Source organism: Antechinus flavipes, chromosome 5 (genome assembly GCF_016432865.1).
Source record: "Antechinus flavipes isolate AdamAnt ecotype Samford, QLD, Australia chromosome 5, AdamAnt_v2, whole genome shotgun sequence".
NCBI lineage: Eukaryota > Metazoa > Chordata > Mammalia > Dasyuromorphia > Dasyuridae > Antechinus > Antechinus flavipes.
The window spans coordinates 273,574,263-273,597,545 of NC_067402.1; the positions used below are offsets into that span (position 1 = coordinate 273,574,263).

A 23,283-nucleotide genomic window follows, 5' to 3' on the forward strand; every position below is an offset into this window, starting at 1 on the left:
CTGTTTCCAAAATCCCAATTCCAGACTTAGAAGAGAAGTCTTGTACTGAATACCCTAGTCAAATGTAAAGTCTCACAGTCTATAGACTCTTATCTTTTTCTTTCCAAGATCTAGCAATAGCATATTCATAGGAAGCTTTTATAATTTTCTTACTGAACTGAATCAAAAATCAATGGGGAGGCCACCAACAGTGAAGAAAAGAAGGAAGGTTCTTCTGACTCCTTTTTAAGACAGATCCTAGAGTAGGAGGGGTGGTTTGTACAGTAATCAGTACTCCATCCACCACTGTTAGCTGCTGATTCCCCACAGGCCAATGAAAGAGACTCCCTTCAAAAGAATAAACAACAGATGGTGACGTGTCTGTCTCTCCCTCCCTGGCCCCCATCAGGGAGGGCAGATGTTAAATTCAAAAGTTTTCCTGCTCTTTAAAGTTTATTTATATTTCTGTTTAATTAGTACTGATCCTAACTTAGGCACAGAGCTCAATCATAACTGCTTCTGTTTTACTTGTTTCATTATTTATGAAAAGGAAGTTGCAAAAGAGACAAGGACAGTGGATGGGTTAAGATATAAAAATGAGAGAGAGAGGGAGAGAAAGAGAAAGAAAGAGATAGAGAGGCAGACAGACAGACACAGAGTAAGCATGGATCCTCTCTGTCTGAATAGTTGTAACTGGGAGATCAGGAGCTATAAGAGACCCAATCTCTTGAGCCGTATAAAAGACAATCAGAGAAGACAGACAGATGGACAGATAGATACAGATTAGGTACTCTCTCCTTTGTCTCTTACACACACACACACAAATTTAACACACCACAGTACTTGACACATAGTAGGCACTTAATCAACATTATCAATATTCACATATTTATAAAACTTAAAGCAAGATAAAGGAAACATGAATCTAGGTCCTATTCTCTCTTCTTTAAAAACATGAGCTCAAAACAGCAATGGCTTGGGGGTAGAAGCTGGGATGTAACTCAATCATATTTACCTTCCCCTTGGTTCTTAATCTTGCACACATAAAAGAAACCATTCTTCTAGGCTGAGGGCAGTTATTACAGAATAGATAACATCCAGTGAGAATATAAAAATAGTGGCTAGAAAATATTGGTGAAATTCACTTTCCAAAAGTTGCAGTTAGGGGAGAGAGAGAATCTACCCAGTTGTCCCTGTAGCTCAGCAGGTCCCCTTTTGAACACAGTTACACTTGTCTCTCAGGTGATTGTGACCTTGACTGATGTATCCTTGTCTCCTATTCCCTTGGTCCCACCGAGGTACCTTTCTTTTGAAAAGTAGAACAGTCCAGGGGAGTTGTGAACTGATCCAACCATTCTGGAGTTCTAGTAATTTGGAACTATGCCCAAAAAGCTGCTAAATTGTACATAGCCTTTGATCCAGCAGCGTCTCTACTGGATCCCAAAGAGATCACAAAGAAGGAAAAAGAACCCACATGGCTGCCCTTTTTGTAGTGGCAAGAAACAGGAAACTGGATGGATGCTCATCAGCTGGGGAATGGCTGAATAAGTTACAGTATATAAATGTTATGGGATATTATTGTTCTATAAGAAATGATCAATAGGATGATTTCAGAGAGGCCTGGAGAGACTCAAATGAACTGATGCTAAGTGAAGTGAGTGGAACCAAGAGAACATTGTAAACACCAACAAGAAGATTGTATGATCAATTCTGATGGACAGGGCTTCTGCATCCAGATAGAGGACTATGGAGACCGAATGTGGATCACAGCATAATATTTTCGCCTTTTGTTGTTGTTGTTGTCGTCTGCAAGTTTGTTTTTTTTCTCTCATTTTTTTCCTTCTTTGATCTAATTTTTCTTGTGCAGCATGATAATCATGAAAATATGGGACTCTGCTCAAGGTTTAGATAAATGGAAATATGAAAATTCCTTTAAATAATCATATAAAATTCACTAAGAGAAACAAAAGGTCTAGCATTTCACAGCAAATAACAGAATAAAGGAGTACTGTGATGACAGAAGCATTTCCATATCTTAAATTATATTATCAAACAATATTAGTTTTTTTTTTTTTTTTAAAGGAAGGAAGAAAACAAATACGAATCAATGGGGGGAAAACTAGAAATCATAGAAACAGCAGTAATAATTAAATTGTATAATGCAATGTTTGAAAAATCTGAAGACATCAATTACTTGAGGATCATAACTCCTTATTTGACAGTAACTAGTGGGAAAAACTGAAAGCAATCTGTCAATAAAAATGTGCTGATGTCAGCATCTTATGATAATCACAATTAGTTCTAAAGTTTAAGTTAAAACTTACAAATAAAGTCACAACATTAAAAAAGAGAAAAAATGTTTTGAATTGTCTTTTTCAACTATGGTTGTGGGGGAGAAATGCTACCCTATTGTGTTTCCCCAATTAGAATCTAAATTCTGTGAAAGACAGAACTGTCTTTCTTTTATATTTGTTTATCCACCATTTAGCACATAAGTGCTAACAAAAAACTTTTTTATTCATTCATTTTTTATTTGTCTGTTTATCAAATAAATACCAGATGAATACATAAAAGATAATACAAATCATTCAAATTACATAAACTGGAAAACTCGCAGGTACAAAATGAATATAGCTACATGAAGGAATATCATTAGTTGGAGGAAAAAAAAAATCTGTGTTCAATACATCTGAGGAAAACATAATATCTTGTGCCAAGTATGGTGCCAGGTACTGAGATAGAAAGACAAAAATCAAGTATTTCCTTTAAAAGAAAGAGAAATGGTCAACTACATTTCATAATGCATTTCTGTACAAAGTATCAGGAACTTCAAGATATCTAACAGTTTATCAAATTTACCAACCATTCCATCCAATCATTTGAATCAGAATACCAGGTTCATATTTGTTCATCTTAAATGTCGATGATATTCACTAAATAATTTGAGTTCTGCTAAGCAACACAGGTCTCAAGGACTTGGGGCTCAGCACATGCACCCAACTTCCCAAACAACTATATAGAGAAAGTGACAGGCCCACAATTATACTAACAAATAGAACAGCAGGCTTCATGCTATTTTAAACCCTCCCCTTGTTTCTGCAAGGAAGGATCAGTCCTTTAATAATAGACTTCAGTCTCCTATATAAAGGATGTTCAAGTGAAAAGCTAGCTTCCCTTTACAAATACACAGTCAACTTTACCTATTTTTAATCTTATTTAAGGTTTTATTGTACTCAATACCATTGTTTGTCAGGGAATCCAAAAATAAAGGCTATAACCTTAGAGCTGGCCCAGACTAGAAATATAACAATTGCTACATAACTGAAATCCAACCTTAAGAAAAAAAAAAAAAAGCTGCTGAACACAGATACATTTATGTACAATTAGTTTTTAACTACCAGTACCTTGAAAAAAAAAAAAAACAATTAAAATTTAACTATTAAAACTACTAGGAAAGGAAACTACATTGAAGGTGGGGTAAGGGAACTGTTGGTTACTTTGATCATTAAAAATTATTCAATACAATATGAAAATAGGGTGACCCTGGAAGAGAAGCCACGTAAAATAATAAATAAATCTGAAAAACTCTGAGTCATCTGTAAATTAATGAGAAACAACGAGCTTGAGAGAGGCAAAGGATCTCTAGTCTATGGATAGATAACTGGTCAACAGTTGGCAACAAGTCAAGTTTTTAAACTCCCTTCTCAATGTATAATTTAGGGGAAAGGAAGAAAAGTATGATAAAGCAGTCCCCTATGACGTCACTGCTGCTGCTGAAAAACAGTCTATACCTATAGAGGTATAGACAGGGAAAACTTCTCTAAGACATTAGCATTTGATCAAAAGACTAAAAGGATAAGTGGTTAAGAGAAGTGATTACCCCACATGATTGTCATGAGATTCAAATAAGATAAATCTCATTGAGCACTTAGCAAAACTTCAAGTGCTATACAGAGCATGCTAAAAATCTATATGCCATCTTAAATAAAAACTACATTTGGACTTTGGTGATAATGTTCTTTATAAGTAAGTATGAGCAAAAAGAAGGAAAGAGCCGCTGCGAAAAGAGGTATCAAGATATCTTTTGACACAGGGCTGTCTCCCTTGGTCATTCATTTCAAGGAAGTCAGTGAGAAAAAAGGATCCATGACTATAAACCAAAATACAGGATATCCAAAAGACAATGAAAAGACTCAAATCTGTAACAAGCTGTAATCATAAGAGCAATTGTTGGTAATAAAGAACTAGAAACAAAGCAGAAGGCCATGGATTGGGGAAGGTCTAAATTAATTGTGGTATATGAATGTAATGGAATATTAATGTGAATCAATGAGCATGATAAATACAGAAAAGCATGGAAAGATACTGATGCAAATTTAAGTAAAAAGATTTAGAGAAAAAATATAAACAATGGTTGTTATTACTGTTGACTCATTTTAGTTGGATCTGACTCTTCAAGTCTCCTTTTAGGGTTTTCTTGGCAAAAATCCTGGAATTATTTGCCATTTTCTTCTCCTGCTCACTTTACAGATGAGGAAACTGAGTTATACAGGATTAAGTGACTTCTCCAGATAAGTCCTCCTTACTGTCCTGCATCACCCAGCTGCACAAAATCAATGAAACAGAGAGCTAAGTAGAGCAGAGAGCAAGAGTCAAGAAGACCTAAGTTCAAATTTGGACTCAGATAATTACTGCTTTAAACAAGTCATTTTCCCACTATTTGTCTCAGTTTCCTTAACCACAAAATGAGAATAACAATTCTACCTACCTCCCAGGGTTGTAAATATCAAATGAAATAATGTTTATAAGGCACTTTGAACAGTGCTTTGGCTCACAGCAAGCACTATATAAATAATATGAATATATAACGTGTTACATATATTATATGTATAATAATACATATAACATTATTATTCTAAATATATAAATAAATGTAATAATATATGTTATTATAAATATATAAATATAATGATAGTTATTATTATAAATATAAATAAACATAGCTATCATTATGATGATGATGAATGCTATGAAATCGTGATCTCCAATCTGGATCCTCAGAAAAGAGATATGTGAAGGCACTTCTTTCAATCTTTTCCTTCTATTTCCAGATATGGGGCAGTACAAATGTAAAAAACCATAGAATGTCAGACTTTTCTGATGTCAGTTTTGCTGAACAATATTTTCTGCTTTTTTAGATAATTCTTTGCAATAGGGAATTGTCCTCTGGGGTAAAGAGGGTGAATGATAAACTGAGAAATACAGGTGTTGTACAAAAAAAGTTATTAATAAACAAATTAGCTGCAAAAATACATTTTAACTATAGGCTATCAGACCCCAAGTAAGATCCAACTGGACTGTCTTTAAAAAAAAAAAAAAAAAAAAGAAAGTGATATTATACAGAATCACAGGATTCTAGTCACTTACTCTGACCAGTGGTCATTCATCCAGTCTGTTTGAGACCTTCCAAGAAGGAGACTTCTTAAGGCAGTCTATGCTTTCTTGAAATAGCTCTTATTTTTAAGAGTTTCCAACTAAATTGACTTCTTTTGTATTTCCACCTATTGAGCATTTTCCCATGCAAACAAAAGGGGAAAAGCTTAACATTTCTTTACTTTAAAGTCTTTAAACAACTGAAGACACCTATGTCCTCCCTATGTCTTACTTTGCCAAGCTTAAACATTATAAATTACTTCAAACAATATCCAAATACCATAGACTCAAGACTCTTTATCATTCAGGTCTGGATTCATTCAAGCTTATCAATGTCCTCCTTAATACAAGGTGTCCAGAACACACACAAAAAAAATACTTCAGGTATGGTGTGCCAGGGGAGACTGACACTTGTTATTTATACATAAAACTATGTTTCAACATAGCTCAAGTCTATAAGAGGTTCTTTGTCTGCCTATCACACTGTTGACTCACATCTAGCTAATGGTCCACAAAAATCCCCAGATCTTTTCCAAAACTACCATATGCCGATGCTTTTCCACACCTTAAACTTGTAAAGTCATGACTTGAAACTCAAGTATAAGACTTTACATTTATTCTTATTTAATTTAGCCAGTTAGATTTCGCCAAACCATTTGTCTTGAGATTCCCAGTTTATTATTCACTTTCTGTATTCTTTCAGCTTCAAATCATCAGCAGATTTAATTTCACTGGTTAGGTGATTAGTTAAATAGAACAATTTTCAATTTAAAAAAATACTCTGGGCTAGTCATTTAAGCTAGATTTGCAGCAGCTGGTTGTTGTTGTTAGTCCTTCATTCTTATCAAGGAGATAATGCCATGACATATAAATGCACTAGATTTAAGTGATGGGAGGCTGTGCAAAGTCACCAGCCTGACTTTTTCCTCCAGAGCCATCTGGGTCGAATGGCAAAGTGTAGATCAGATAGAGTCAGGAAGTGAACTCAAATTCATCCTTTTGGGATTTACCAGATATTTGGTCCTGATCAAGTCACACAGCCTCTTTCTTCCTCATTTTCCTCAATGCTAAAATGGATAAAATTCTATTTCATAGGATTTTTCTGAGGATCAAATAAGATAATATTTGTAAAGTGCTTAGCACAGTGCTTAGTACACAGTTGGCATTTAATAAATATTTATTTCCTTTCTGTATCCATCCTATACAGGTGTTCCAAAAATATTAATATAGTTTTAAGCTACTACAACTCAAAATTGCACTAAAATTTTTGGGCTATCTTATATATGTTGCAATGCCCCAATATTACAATGGAAGCCCCTTGAAAAATTGTAAAAATAACATTAAAAACAACAACTAGCAAATACACATACACACGCATGCACACACACACACACACACACACCCCTTGAATTCTCAGAATAATCTTGTAAAGTACATGCAATTATTATTCTTATTTCTTGAAAGAGGAAACTGAGGCTGGCAGATAAAAGGAGTTATCTGGAGTCACATAGCTAGTAAGTGTTTAATGCAGAATTTAAATTCAGGACTTCTTGTCTCCAAGTCTTGCTCTCTAGACACTGACTGCTTTTCTAATTATATCTATCACCAGTACTCAATGCTTCACATACATTAATGTAATTTTTTTCATTCATTCATTCATATATATTCTAGGAAATCTAGAAAACCCCATCATTTGCTTCCCCTCCACCAACATAAAAGTCTCTCTCAATATGTCTTGGAAATAAAAAATAAATGATATATTCCAATAGGCTCAAAACTCAGTATTTTATATAAACACAATGGCATTTATGAGCTCAATATAAGTACTTAAGAATTATGGAATGTCATAGAATTTTAGAGTTGAAAAAGACTTTTGAGATCTCTTTATATAACTTCAGAAAGGTGGTGGCAGAATTAGCAGAAAAATTATTATTTTTTTTTCCTCTTTCATTCTCTGTTGCCCCATTAACAACAACAACAAAAAGGACAAATCCCAGATCACAATACATCCATTATCCCCTACAGTCTTCAGAAACAAGTTAAATTCCTTCATCCCCTCATGTAGTCAGTGAGAAAACTAAGGCCCAAAAAAGAAGTAAAATTTTCAAGGTCATACAGCTAATTAATACAAGAGCCAGGATGAGAATTAGATTTGGAATTCCTAAGTCCAAATCTAGTCAGGAAGCAATGAAAGGAGCCTTCTTTTTCATTACACTCAGAAGATTCAAATTCAAATATTGGAACTGATACTATTTATGTGCCTTGGATAAGTGACATCATGTCTCTGTGTCTCAGTATCCTGATGTGTAAAATGATATCATTTGGTTAGGTGGTCTCTGAAGGCCCTTCTTACAATAATTCTTCTAAAATACATTTTCTTGGAAGGAATTAAGAGAAGATTGTGGAATAAATCAGGAAGTCACCCATCTCTTTCCAATTCTCCCCACAAACAACTTAAAATATTGCCTCAAAATAAATTTAAAAGAGCAGAAATAGTTAGAACTTGGGGTAATGCAATCTTCTAGTCTAAGACAACTTGGCAGGATATTAATCTTGGAACAAATGGATACATCAAGTAAATAAACAGTAAACCCTGGGGGCATGTGTCTGTAGTAGCTGGTGCTTTCGCTCCACAGGTGATGTAGAGATTGGGTGGCTGATGTAGGAAATATTGCATCCACTTCTGTTAGAACTAGATGTGAGGACCAAGTATGTTGAGCAGAAACAGTTCCTACTAATGAATGAATGCAAATTTTTTAAGGAAAAGGCTTACAAATTATAAGTGGAAATAGATAGCAAAAATATAACAGTGAGGGACTTCAACTTTACCTTCTAAGAAATAAATAAATCTAATAAGAAAAAATGTCAGGGGAATTAACTAGACTCTCAGATGAGCTAGATACCATAAATATCTGGAGAGAACTGAATGAGAAGAGAAAGGAATATACCTTTTTCTGAGCAATATCTGGAGAGAACTGAATGAGAAGAGAAAGGAATATACCTTTTTCTGAGCAATATATAAGACTTTTACAAAAATTGATCATGTATCAGGCTATAAAACTTTATAGTTAATTAAAGAAATATTAAATTCAATCTTTCCAGATCAAAGCAAAAAGAAAATTACATTTAAAAAGGGATCATGGAAAATGATTAAAAATAAATTGGAGACTAAATAAACTAATCCTAAAGAATCAATGAATGGAGGAAAGTACAAGTCACAGCAACAAACAATTTAATTAATGAAAATTAAAATGAGACAATATATCAAAACTTATGGGATGCAGCAAAAGCAGTGATCAGAAGAAAATTTTAATCTCTAAATCCTTATATCAATAGAGCAACAGAAAATCAATTAATTGGGTTTACAATTTTAAAAACTAGAAAAAGAAAAAAATTAAAACCCCCAGTTAAAACAACAAATTGGAAATCCTAAATATTAAAGGTGGGATTCATAAAAATTAAAAGTAAGATTACTAAAACCAAAGGTAAGAAAATCATTAAATTAAAAAATAAAACTAGGAGTAGGTTTAATGAAAAAAATCCCAAAATATATAAACCAATGACTAATATGATTTTTTTAAAAGAGAGAAGAAAAGTAAATCATTAGTATCAAAGATAAAAAAGGCAAATACGCTACTAACAAAGGTGAAATTAAAGCAATTATTAGAAGTTATTTTGCCCCATTCTATTGCAATAAATTTTAACATTTGAAATGAAATGGAAGAATACTTACAAAAATATAAAGTGCCCAGATTAATAGAAAAGGAAATAGAATATTTAAATAAATTTGTTTTGGAAAAAAAGAAAGTGCACACCTTAAATAAGCTTGCTAAGAAAAAAAAGCTTCAAAATGAGATGGATTTACAAGGATTTATAATTGACCAAAAGCTTAAAGATGAATTGATTCCAATATAAAGTAAGTTATTTGGAATGCTAGGCAAAAAGGAATCAAACTTAAAAAAAAATACTATGATGGTATCTAAACTAGGGAGAGCAAAAAGAAAAAAATTATAAACCAATTTCACTAATGAATATTGATTTAACAATCCTAAATAAAATACTAGCTAATAGACTACAACACTATATGACAAAAGATTATACATTATAATCAAGTGGGATTTATACCAGGAATGTAGGGTTCTGTATAAAAAATTATTAACATAATTGATTATATCAATGAAAAAAATTATAACAATCATAGCATTATGTTGACAAATGCAAAAAAAAAAGCTTTTGATAAAATACAAAATACATTCCTATTAAAGGTTGAAAGCATGTATATGACTGATTTTTCCTCAAGAAGCATTAACTTAAAACTATTAGCAAGCATAATCTATGGTGGGAATAAGCTAGATGCATTCCTGATAAATTCAGGAGTAAAAAAAAAGGCTGACCATTATCACCAAAAATATTAAATATTGTATTAGAAAAGCTAGCAATTGTAACATGAGAAGAAAAAGAAATTGGAGGAATCCAAATAGGCAATGATGAAATTAAACTATCTCTTTTCTGACAGTAAAATGGTATACCTGGAAAGGCTAGACATTCAACTAAAAAATTAATTGAAATAATCAATAACTTCAGTAAGTATATAAAACAAGCACAAATAAACCATCAGCATTTCTATATTACCAACAAAGCCCTTCAACAAGAGAGTAAAAGATAGTTTACTTAAAATAACCATAGACAATATAAATTACTTTACAAGTACAATACCTAACAAGATAAAACCAGGAACTATATGAGCATAATTGTAAAATGCTTTTTATACAAGTGAAGCCATATTTAAATAATTGGGGAATTATTAATTGTTCATTTAAGGTTAAGCCAATATAGTAAAAACAACAATTCTCCCTAAATTAAGTATTCATGTCATCCCAATTAAATTACACCCAAAAAAATTATTGAGCTAGAAAATAACAATTCATTTGAAAGAACAAAATATCAAGAATAGTTAAGAAATTAATGAAAAATGGAAAGGAAGGAGGTCTAGCACTGTCATATTTTAAACTGTATTATAAGGCAATAATTATCAAAACTGTCTGGTATTGACTAAGAAATAGAGTGGTAGATCAATAGGAATGAGCAGTTATCCAATACACAATAGTAAATGATCACAGTAACTTCATGTTTGATCATCATAAAGATTTAAGCTTTCTGAATAAGAATTCACTGTTTGACAAAAATGAATAAATAAATCAATAAAGTAAAATTAAAACTACTGGGAAAACTGGAAAGTTATCTAGCAGAAACTAGTTACAAACCCGTATCTTAAACCATTTAACAAGATAAGGTCAAAATGGATACATGATCTAAGCACGAAAGGAGAGATACTGCTCATCAAACATATGGATAGGAGAAGAATCTATGAATAAATAAGACATAGCATTGTAACGTGTAAATTGGATAATTTTGATTATATTGAATTTAAAAGGTTTTGTATAAATAAAATCAGTGCAGAGAGGAAAACAAAGGAGTCAAAAAATTAGAAGGGGGAATTTATAGAGAGTTTCTCATATAAAGGCCTCATGTTTCAAATATGTAAAGAACTTTATCAAATTTATAACAATATGAATCATTCTCTAATTAATAAATGTGTGCAAGCTATAAACAGGCAGCTTCTGGAAGAAGAAATCAAAGTTATATATAGTAATATGAAAAAAATGTTCTAAATTATTATTGATTAGATAAATGCAAATCAAAATAACTTTGAGATACTATTTCACACATCATAATGGCTAAAATGATTGATAGGAAAAAATGACAAATGCTGGAAGAGATGTGGAAAAACTGGGACATTAATATACTGTTGGTGGAACTGTGCACCAATCCAACCATTTTGGAGAGCAGTTTGGGATCATATCCAAAGAGTTTAAAAAAAAAAAAAAAAAAAAAACTGTGCAAATCCTTTGACCCAGCAATACTACTATTAGGTTAATTTTCCAAGGTCATCAGGGAAAACAGGCAAGAACCTAAATTGTGCAACTATTTATAGCAGCTCTTTTTGTGGTAGAAAAGAAATGGAAATTGAAGGCTGCCTATCAGTTGGGAAATGGCTGAATAAGTTGTGGTTTATGTTTGTGAGGGAATATACTATTGTGTCACAAGAAATGATAAATGATGTTAGGAAAACATGAAAGTCTTGCATGAATAAGAAAAGGAGAAAAAAGGAGTAGAACCAAAAAACCTTTCTATACAGTAACAATAATCTTGTTTGAAAAGTAAATGTGAAAGGCTACCTATTCTGAGGTATAAGAACATTCAAATCAACTATAAAGGACCTAAAAAGAAAATTGCCAGAAAAAGAACTGATAGATGAAACTATGAATTGTATAGTTTCACATATATCTGCAAGAGATGTTGGCTTTCTGTAGTGCAAGGTTGGGAGGGAGTAAAGGAATTTAACTGTAACAAAAATTAAATTTTTTTTAAATTAAATAAAATTTTATTGAAATATTTAGTTTTGACATTGCTTATAAACTCTTACTTTCCTTCTCCCTATTCCAAATAGCTATCTCTTACAATAATTATTTTTTAAAAGAAAAAAAACACAGAAACAAGTAAATAAAATATACAAAATTGATCAATATATCAAAAAATGCTATATATCATATTCGATGTTGCATACTCATCCCACAATTTAAACAAAACAGCAAAAGCAAGTGTTTTCTCACATCTCTTCTTTGGAGAAAATTTTATTTTTTTTAATTTTGAAACTTTTGTTTTTAGTTGTTTTATGGTTGTTCTTTCCATTTCCATTGCTGAGTGATTGTACACATTAGTTTCATAGCTCTGCTCATTTCACTTTGTATCAGTTCATATAAACCTTTTTATGCATTCTCTGCATTCGTTATATATAAAGCTACTCATAGCACAATAATATTCCATTCCATTCATGAACCGGAATTTGAACATATCCAATCAACAGATTTCTTTGTTTCTAGTTCTTTGCTTTCATAAACATAATACTGTAAGAATTTTGTTATATATGGGACTTTATCATTGATTTATCAGGGGGGTTGTAACTAATAGTGGAATCTCTGACTCAAAAGACATAGAAACGGTAGCCATTTTATTGACATAAATCCAAATTGTTTTTCAGAAAATATATATATATATTTTACAAATTCCCAGCTCTACCAACAATGCATTAGTGTACCTTTCTTTCCATGGCCCTTATTCACTTGATCCTATGATTAATACCACATCAGAGACCCTGGGACAATTTACACATTCTTCCCAGTCACTGTTTACTTGAGATTAGCTTGGCTAAGAATTTCTGAGGTCTCTTTCAGCTCTGAAACAATGATCTTATTATTCTTAGAGTTGTAAGAACATGGACAATTTACTTACCTTTTCCAAGGCTCAGTTTCCTCATATGCATATGAGGAGGTTAGACTAGATTAGACAAATCTTAAAGATCATTTTTGATTCTACATCCATGATCCTAACAAACTCTCTGAATCTGCCTTCTCCATAAAATGAGGGGCAAAATTTCACATTCTGTGATCTATTAATCCAAGTCTCATGTGTTCTAATCTGTTGTTCTTCCTTCTCCATCACCATCTCATATATTCTGCATATAAATGGCTAAGGGTTTCAATGTCACTTGAAGACTTGGTTTCAAGTCCCATTACTGATACAGACTGACTGAGTGACTGAACATGTCAGCCTTTTCATCAATGTCCCCAGATAATTCTAAGACAATATGGTACAGAAATGACGCCTTAACTGCAATGAAAGAGGGAGTTTCCTCATGAGGGAGTTCTAACCCTCAGATCTGTGGGAAAATAACTAAAATTTAAGATCCTAGAGGGCAGAATCTATTTCTCTTTTAATTCTTTCCATCTTCAGTGCCAACACAAAGTCCTACATATAACAGTCACTTAATGTTAGTTTCCTGACTTTGATGTATTGAATTTAAAGCACATTCTCCTAAAATATAAGAAACAGACTTGTAATGAGAATCAGAAACTATTTTACAATAGGAATAGATCCTGCTACTAAAGTATAATATGTATATGTCTATATATATACATATGCATATGTATATATATATATATATACACACATAATAAAGTATAATAGCAAATTTAGTGATGCCTTTATGATTAGCCAAATCTTTTATCATGATTCTGAGAGATAAATGCCATTTTCTCTATTTTACAGATAAGGAAACTGAGATTCTGAGAGAATAAATGACATGCATAGAATTATCCAAGCTAGTTAGTGTCTAAAAAGTGACTCCAGATCAGATCTTTCTAGTCCCAAGTCCAACACTCTACCACATGAAAGATTTTCTTTGACTGTATCCCACAACTGAAGCACTCTTCTTCCTCTGTGCTGACTACTGACCTTTCTTTGAGAATCAACTAAAATAAAATCTCCTACAGGAAGCCTTCTATAACCTCTCTTCATTCCAATGCCTTCTCTCTGTTAATTATTACTTGTTTGTCCACTATATGGGGTGCTTTGCACATATTTGTTACCATGTTATCTCCTTCATTAGATTATAAGCTCCTTGAAGCAGGGAAAGTTTTTTATCTTTTTTTGAATCCTCAGCACTTGTCATAGTGCCTGACACATAGAAGACACATAAAGTTACAGAATGAAAAAATGAATATTGTGAAGAGAGGTGATTAAAAAAATTTCATTAACAAATACAGAATACTGTTTTTGTCAGGAACCATATGAGCTAATACAAATAAATCATAATAACCATAAGATATATATATGTATATATATAATTATTATTTAAATATTTTAGATAGGGAAAAGGAGGCTTACCTTGGTAAAATGATGTCCGGAGTCACATAGCTCCCAAATGTCTTAGGAAGGGCATGAATCTTAGCCTTCTTGGTTGGCTATATGTTCAAAATTCTCTTCACAAGGCCATGATATCTATTCACTCTGCCTTCACTGTGTTAAGATCATCACTGTTAACTAAAATTTGTATTCCTTGGAGGTACTGGAAAAATTGCTAAGTGCCTTCAAACAAGCCACTTCTTGGTGTGCTAAGTTCAATTTTTTGTCCCCACGTAAGCCTGATGCAACATTTTGATTTATACACAGTCACCAAATTCAAAGTATTCTCATTACTCAGCCTGTCCCTTAATCCCATTTTAATAATTAAGGAAGAAAAAGTTTTTTCTGGGAAACCAGAATGCAAAAGTCTCAAGTCAATTTTAAAAACAAGGTAATAAATAAATGTTTTAAGTATAAGATCACAGGGTTTCAGAGTAGGAGCCTTAGAAATTCCCCAGTTCAGTACTCTTAATTTATGGGAGCAAAATAAAATCCAAAAAGAAATAACTCACCCAACAAGACCCAGAGAACTAAACAGCAGAATTGGGATGAGGTTGCATGTTGCATTTAACCAAAATGAATGTCTTTGCCCAAGAGATTTAAAATATTATAATATGATAGGAAGTGAAGGGATGACTTGTCCTTTTCCCCTTTGTATCCCCAGTACTTAGCACAGTGCTTGGCACATAAGAGATAATGAATAAATATTTGTCGATTCACTGAGTAATTGATATAGCCCACAATTCTTCCATCTGGTAGAAGGTTCCATTCCTCAGCAGCTCACTTAAGTGTTCCTGTGCTAGGGTTCTTTTCTATTCATTTAATATTCTATGATAAGGATGAATTCCTTCATATTTTTCAACTACGGTGAAGGGGTAAGGGCACTTTCCCCTGGAAGCCCAGATTTAGATGGGGCCATTTCCTTCTGCAACATCCCATTTCACAGACTGTCACACAATTCCTGCCATATCCCAGCTCAAAGAAAAACAGCTGCAAAGAGGAAGCATGACAGAATGGAAAGGACAAGTTGTTTGGAATCTGAGGACCAGCTCCAAATCTCAGCTCCATTGTTTCTCACTGTATGACTTTACAAGACACAATCTCTCTTTCTGGGCCACAGTTTTCTCATCTGTAAAATGTGGGTGTTGGCAGTTATAGTTTTACATACAATCCTCTCCTCCGTTTCAAAAGATACGGGAAAATGTGCTTTTGGCGTGCCTGGCAGAAAAACCCAGGAATTATATGAACACAAGTACAAAACTTCTCCGCAAATAAAGTCAGATTTAAATAATCAAAAACCTATCAATTGCTCATGAATAGAACAATTCCTTATAATAAAAATGACAATTCTATCTCAATTAATCTATTTATTCAATGCCATAGCAATCAAATGACCAAAACATTACTTTGTAGAACTAGAAAAAATAATGAAATTCATCTAGAAGAACAAAAGGTGAAGAATATCAAGGAACTCAATGAAAAAAATGTGGAGGAAGATAGCCTAGCCATATCATATCTCAAGGGATTATCAACAAAACAATCTGGTACTGGCTAAGAAATAGAAGGATGGCTCAGTGGAATAGATAAGATATATAATACATTGTACTAAGTGGTCATAGTAAGTTAGTGCTTTATAAACCCAAATTATCAAAGCTTTTGGGGAAAAAAAACCTCATTATTTGATTAAAAACTGGAAAACAACGTGGCAGGAAATAGGTATCAAACAACTTATTAAACCATACACCAAGAAAAAGTCAAAATGACATAAATATCAATACCATAAGCAAATTAAAAGAGAATGGAATTGTTAACCCTATCGGATATATGGAAGAGGGAATGATTTGGGACTAAATAAGTTATAGCATTACAAAATAAAAAACAGATAATTTTGACTATATAAAATTTTAAAGCATTTATATAAACAAAACCAATGCAACCAAAATTAGAAAAATAAAACAAAAAATGGGGGGAAATGTTACAATAAGTATCTCTGATAAAAGTCTCATTTCTCAAATATATATAGAGAACTGAGTCAAATTTGTAAGAATACAAGTTATTCTCCAATGATCAAATGGTCAAAGGATATAAACAGACAGTTTTCAGATAAAAAATCAAAGATATCTAGTCATATAAAAATGTTCTAAATCACTACTGATAAGAGAAATACAAATTAAAACAACTCTGAGGTATCATCTCACACATATCAGATTGGCTAAGATAACCAAAAAGAAAAATGATAAATGTTTGAAGGATGTAGGAAAACTGGTACTGAAACAATTCTGAAGAAAATTCTTCAGAAGATTTTTCTGAAGAACGATTGGGAACTATGCCCAAAGGGTTACCAAATTGTGCAAGAGATCCCATCAAAAGAAAAAAAACCTGTTTGTACAAAAATATTTATAGTTACTTTTTTGTGATGGCAAAATATGAAAACTGAGGTTATGCCTATCATTAGAGGAATGACTGAAGAAATTGTGGCACATCACTACACAGCTCTCAGATTGGCTAGGATGACAGGAAAGATAATGCTGAATGTTGGAGGGGATGTGGGAAAATTGGGACACTGATGCATTGCTAGTGGAATTGTCCAGCCAACATCCAGCCATTCTGGAGAGCAATTTGGAACAAATTGCTCAAAAATTATCAAACTGTGCATACCCTTTGATCCAGCAGTGTTTTTCCTGGGCTTATACCCCAAAGAGATACTAAAGAAGGGAAAGGGACCTGTAGGTGCCAAAATGTTTGTGGCAGCCCTGTTTGTAGTGGCTAGAAACTGGAAACTGAGTAGATATCCACCAGTTGGTGGAATAAATTGTGGTATATGGATGTTATGGAATATTACTGTTCTGTAAGAAATGACCAACAGGATTATTTCAGAAAGGCCTTTAAGAAATATTAATGAATGGAGAGACTTACATGAACTGATGCTGAGTGAAATGAGCAGAATCAGGAGATTGTTATGCACAGCAACAACAATACTATATGAAGATCAATTCTGATGAACGTGGCCATCTCCAGCAATGAGATGAACCAAATCAGTTCCAATAGAGCAGTAATGAATTGAACCAGCTACACCCAGCAAAAAAAACTCTGGGAAATGAGTGTGAATCACAACATAGCATTTCCATCCCTCTGTTTTTGTCCGCCCACATTTTTGATTTCCTTCACAGGTTAATTGTACATTATTTCAAAGTCTGATTCTTCTTGTGCAGCAAAATAATTGTATGGATATGTATACATATATTGTATTTAACATATACTTTAACATATTTAACATGTATTGGTCTACTTGCCATTTGGGGGAGAAGGGAAGGAAGGAGGGGAAAAATTGGAACAAAAGGTTTGGCAATTGTCAATGCTGAAAAAAAAATTACCTATGCATATATCTTGTAAATAAAAAGCTGTAAAAAACAGAAATTGTGGTATATGATTATTAAGGAATATTATTGTTTCATAAAAAATACTGAGCCAGGTAATCTCAGAGAAACCTGGAAAGTCTTGCATGAACTAATACAGCATGAAATAAGCAGAACCAGGAGAACATGGTATACAGTAATAAGAATATTATACAATGGACAACTGTGAATAATTTAACTATTATCAGCAGTATGATAATCTAAGAATGAAATATACTATTTTTCACTTTCTTTCATTCTTTTTTCCTGTCTTTTTTTTACTTCTTCCTTTCTCTTTGAGTGTTTTCCCCCACAAAATGAGTAATATCAAATGTTTTACATGATTACACCTATATCATTTCATTAAGATTCCTTATCATTTCAGGAAAAGGGGAAGGGAGGGAAGGAAGGAGAGAGTGAGAATTTGGAATTTAAGGTTCAAAACTTAATGAATAGAATCATTTTAAATGTACCTTTTATGTTTGTCAATTTTGGAATTTTTAAAATAATTTTTAAAAGAAAAAAAATTAAAGAAGGATTAGACAAAGTGACCAGTAAGGTACTCTCAAGATAAAGATTTATGATGCCAGGATCTCATGATAATAGGCAAAAATACTGAAGGCAGTCAGCCAAGTAGCATAATAGATAAAACACCTGACCTGAAGTCAGAAAGACTCCTCTGATTGAGTTCAAATCTGGATTTAGACACTTACCAGCTATGTGACCCTGGGCAAGTCACTTAACCTTGTTTGCCTCAGTTTCCTCATGTATAAAATAAGCTGGAGAAGGAAACAGCAAATCACTCCAGTAACCTTGACCAAGAAAATGCTACACAGAGTCACAAAAGTTTACATGACAGGAAAAGGAGTGAATAACAACAAAAAAGAAATACTATGAAAGCGGAATGGCTTGACATGATTTGGCAAATGATTGTATGGCAGAGGGGAGAAAAGAGACAGAAGAATAAGATTTTGACTCAGAATGATAACATGTCGAAATGAAAATAACACTGAAATTGGAATCAGATAAGCCAAGTTGAAATCCTGGCTCTGACTTCTGACTTATATGTCAATCTCCTCCGGGTCTCAGTTCCTTCATCTATAAAATGAGGGGGTTGGACAAGGTGGCTCACAGGGTCCCTTCTAGCTCTGAATCTCTCCCTGTGACCATGGCAAATCTCTTTGACTTCAAGTACTTTAATCCCTCTTATGCAAAATATAAGAATTCAGGGCTAGGCTTGATGGACTCTGAGTTAGCACTAAATCTATGACTCTATGACCCACAAGGAAGCCCAAAGTGATGTCTATGATTCCATGATCCAGGAACTAGAATAATGCAGCTATTAACATCAATAAGGAAGTCATGGAGAACAGGAACAGTGGGGAAAGTGATGTCTATTTAAGAAATGTTAAATCTGAGATCGCAGTGGGATATGCTGATGGAAGTGTCTATAGGAACGTGTGCTCCAAAACTCAGGGCAGGAGGTAAAGTCTAGAGAAAGAGCTTAGAGAGTTGTGAATTCATAGGAAATCAATTTAAGTCAGGGGTAAACATGTCGATTACCACCAAGAGAGAACTCTATTGCACTTGAAGTGAAAAGAACAGATAGTAGAGGAGAGATACTGAAGAGAGTGCGAGAGAAAGATAAATGGGAACAAATTTCATCGTGAGAGAGCTAAAGGAAGATGGAGAGCTCAAGACAAAGAGATTCACAACATTTAAGAGAAAAAGGAAAACATTAATCAACAAATGGCAGTGCCAGTATCTTAGAGACTGTTGGTCTAGAGCTGGAAGAAACATCAGTGAGCTGAATTCTTTCATTTTACAAATAAGAAAACTGATGACCAAGGTCTTTGTAATATTTTGTGGGTGCTGCTTCAGCACTCAAGTTGACTATATGTCATCATTCCTCACTCTTATTACATGATCATGCTGCCTTCCCCCTATCTAATCATCCAAGTAGTAAACCACAGGGTACACTGATTTAGACAAAAAGACCTTAAAGGTCAATTTTTCTAAAATCACCCAGTTAACGAGCAAAAGAGGCAGGATTTGTACCCAATACCCAAAGTTTACACCATAACTCTTAATATGCACCTCTCACAATGCATCTCTCATCAAGAATTTTCTTTAGAAAAACAATGTCTTATTAATCTTTTTGTTTATCATCTACCCTTTAAGAAGTATGGCAAAATTTATAGATCTTCTGTCAAAATCTTTGTTTTAAATATATAAAATAAAATACATAAGATTTCAAAGGAAATAAATTATGTTAAAATACAATGATCATACAATACATTAAAATACAGTTATCATAAATTATATAAATTATATTAAAATACAATTATGATATATTTTTAAATAGGCTAAGAACCTGTGCTCTACGCATCTATGATCAATAATTAGCATTATTTTTCAATTGGCTCAGACTTTTTATAAAGTTACCAATCATCAAATATTTGCAAATGAATGAAAGAATGAATGAATGAATGAATGAAAAAGCATTTGTTACATGGCAAGCACAGTGCTAAGTGCCAGAGATAATGTTCAAAATCTAATTCAGCTATAAGGCAAAATAGAAAGGTTCCTACCTAGTATGTCTGCTAGGCGTTGGAGTTAAAATACTAATGAGATGGCACTTGCCTTTACTTTTTCCCGGGGAAAAGTTCCTGTTTTAGACCAATTTTGTGCTTCTCCAAGAAAATTATATAACATTATTCCAAATATCACACTTTAACCTAACTCTCAAAGATATGCCTCAAAATTATGAAAATGGCAAACTGTAAAGACACTCCTCTAAAACTCATTTATTTTAATCAAACATATGCACCCCCAAACTTCCCATAACCACCACAAACACTAACATGGACATGTGCCCCATCTTACGAAAATAAAAGAAATGGCCAGTGAAAATTGATTTTAGGGATCGTTTACAACCAAAATTTTCTAGAACATATACAGGACACCAATTTTTTTCCCTCATCCTTGACATGACTTCTTTAAAACCAAACAAAAGAAGTACCTGCATCAGCATGGGGAACCCAAGGTTGCGGCACCCGTTACAGGGAGTTAATGCCTCCCACAGCCCTGAAGGACCACAAGTGTTTGCATCATCATCATCTTCTTCCAACTCCCCTGGAGACAGATTTATTGTGGATGAAGGCCTCTGCAATTAAATTCACATTATGTCAATTTTTGACAATATAGCAATGCTGTGCTGATATTTTAATATCAATTAAATTGCTTCAATTAACTTACTTCTCTCTTAGTAAATGAAATCCATCTTAGCCATGCTATCATAATGACTCACATTTGTAATGCACTGGAGACTTTCCTCAGGGTCTTTATAATATTTTGTGGGGGCTGCTTCAGCACCCAATTTGGCTATTTGTCATCATCCCTCTCTCTCATTATGTGATCATGCTACCTCCCCTCCACCCCGCCCCAATCATCCAAGTAGTAAATCATAGCATATACTGAGTTAGACAAAAAGACCTTAAAGGTCAATGAGTCCAAATCTCCCACTATATGGATGAATAAACTGAGCCTTAGTGAAATTATGAGACTTAACATGTGATCACAGATTTAGAGCTTGAGAGAACTTAAAGGTCTAATTTCCTTATTTTAAAATATGAAAAAAAAAAAAAAACTAGGAATCAGAAAGCTAGAGCATCTTGCCTGAGATCCCAGAGCTGAGATTAGAGTCCTCTGATTTGAAAAAAAAAATATTTAGTACTTTAAAGTTTGCAAAGCACCTTACCAATCATTCAATATAGATTCTATCATTAGGCCAATTTTATATAGGAAATGAAGGACAATAAAACCTAAATGATTTATCTTTTGTTGCTGCTCATTTTCAGTCAGGTCAACTCCTTTTGGCCCTATTTGAGATCTCCTTGGCAGAGACACTGGATGGTTGCCAATTTCTTCTCCAGGTCATGAGAAAACTAAGGCAAACTGGGTGAAATGACTTGGCCAGGGTCATCCAACTAGTAATTTTCTGATAGCAGATTTGAACTCAAAAGAAGACTCTTCCTAAATCCAGTCCCAGAACTATTATGCACTACAGCCATCTAGCTGCCAAAGTGAGCTGTTTCTGTATACTAGGCTGCCTTTCATTTCCACTGTTCTTTGCCCAAAGTACATCATGACTATTAATATACACCTCATGTAATGAGTTGTAAGATGGTAAAAGTGTGAAACATTATTTAAAATCAAATTATTTGATTCTAAAGAGATTTTCCTACTGAGTCTTGATGTCTGCTCCTTGAATATGTCATTTATGATCACTTTCCTTATTTTGTCCCATACATTTGTATTTAGAGTAAAAATGATTGTCTCCATTTTTCAGATGAGAAAAGAACAAAATTTTAATAATTTTTCTACTGGCTCAAACTTTTTATTAAGTTGTCGATTATCAAATATTTGTGAGAAAAGAGAGGTAAATGGTAATAAACATGGTCACCTGGTTAATAATAATTAGACTCTAATATCCTTAGCCTTATTCCAGTTTTCTCACTACTACATCATACTGTCTCCATAGTTAATGAATAAAATGAGATTGAGTGGGAAAGAAAACAAGCAAACAAATGAATCACAATCAGACATAATGACTGGAAACTATGGCATAAACCAGAAGATATCATGTCCCTGTTCCAGTCCCACAAAGCTCCTCCAGTGAAAAGTATTATAGATCTCAGCAACACAGGCTAGTAGAAGCAAAAAGAAAGCCAAGATCCAGTACCCCAAGAAAAGGAAAGAGAAAAAATAGATTCACAAGTACCAAAACATTCAAAGAAGCCCTTCCCTGGAAGCCAAGAACTGGAAAGAAAGTGGGCGTCCATCAAATGGAATAAATGAATAGGCTGTGGAACATGAATATTAGAGAATATTCTTATGCTATAAGAAATGATGAAGATGCCCATCAAATTAACTGCTTTCCCCCCAAAAAAAGAATGAAATCAATGAAATCCAGTGCTGGGAGAATTATGGAGAAATGTGTATAGCCATTTATTGCCATTGGAATCGCAAATTTAAGCTCAGTTTGGAAAAAAGAACAGATAGAAGTATAAAGGGAGAGTGTTTCAGGAATGAAGAACAGTAAAAGAACAGAGATAGGAAACAAATGCCATATATGAGGTAAAAGAAGGCCAGTTTGGTTCAGCTATTGTTGTGTGATCATTTCAGGTATTTCCCACTATCCATGACCTTATTGGGGGTTTTCTTGCCAAAAGCACTGGAATGGTTTGTCATTTCCTTCTCCAGATCATTTGATAGATGAGGAAATTGAGACAAACAGGGTTAAGTGACTTGTCCAGCGTCACATGGCTAGTGTATGTCCAAGGCCAAATTTTAATTCAAGGAGATGATTCTTCCTGATTCCAGGTCTTTCACTCAATCTGCTATAGCCCTAGCTAGCTGTATTGGAAAGCATGAACCAAAACTACACAGGATGAGAGAAATTGGAAAGGTTTTCATTTCCATCATTGGAAGGATTATCTGCACTGAAAAAATAAAAATCCTTTCCAGAATCAAGTGTGTTAGGACAGTAATCTCCGTGCCTACCTAACCTCCCCTGTTGGATGGTAAAGTCCTACAAGGTAGGGACCCGATCTTCATTATCTCCATCATAACCCTACTGGGGCTTGGAATATAGAAAGTGCTTAATTTG

At 33.5% G+C, this 23,283-nt stretch overlaps 1 protein-coding gene across 1 annotated transcript in view; it reads right to left on the bottom strand.

Annotated features, from left to right (window-relative positions):
- The window catches only part of ANKS1B (ankyrin repeat and sterile alpha motif domain containing 1B), a 1,349,660-nt gene that overhangs the window by 1,045,684 nt on the left and 280,693 nt on the right, over positions 1–23,283 (bottom strand). The window contains exon 9 of the mRNA XM_052001623.1: positions 20,635–20,778. Coding sequence (XP_051857583.1) covers positions 20,635–20,778 — 144 coding nt within the window. The remainder of the gene's footprint in view (positions 1–20,634; positions 20,779–23,283) is intronic.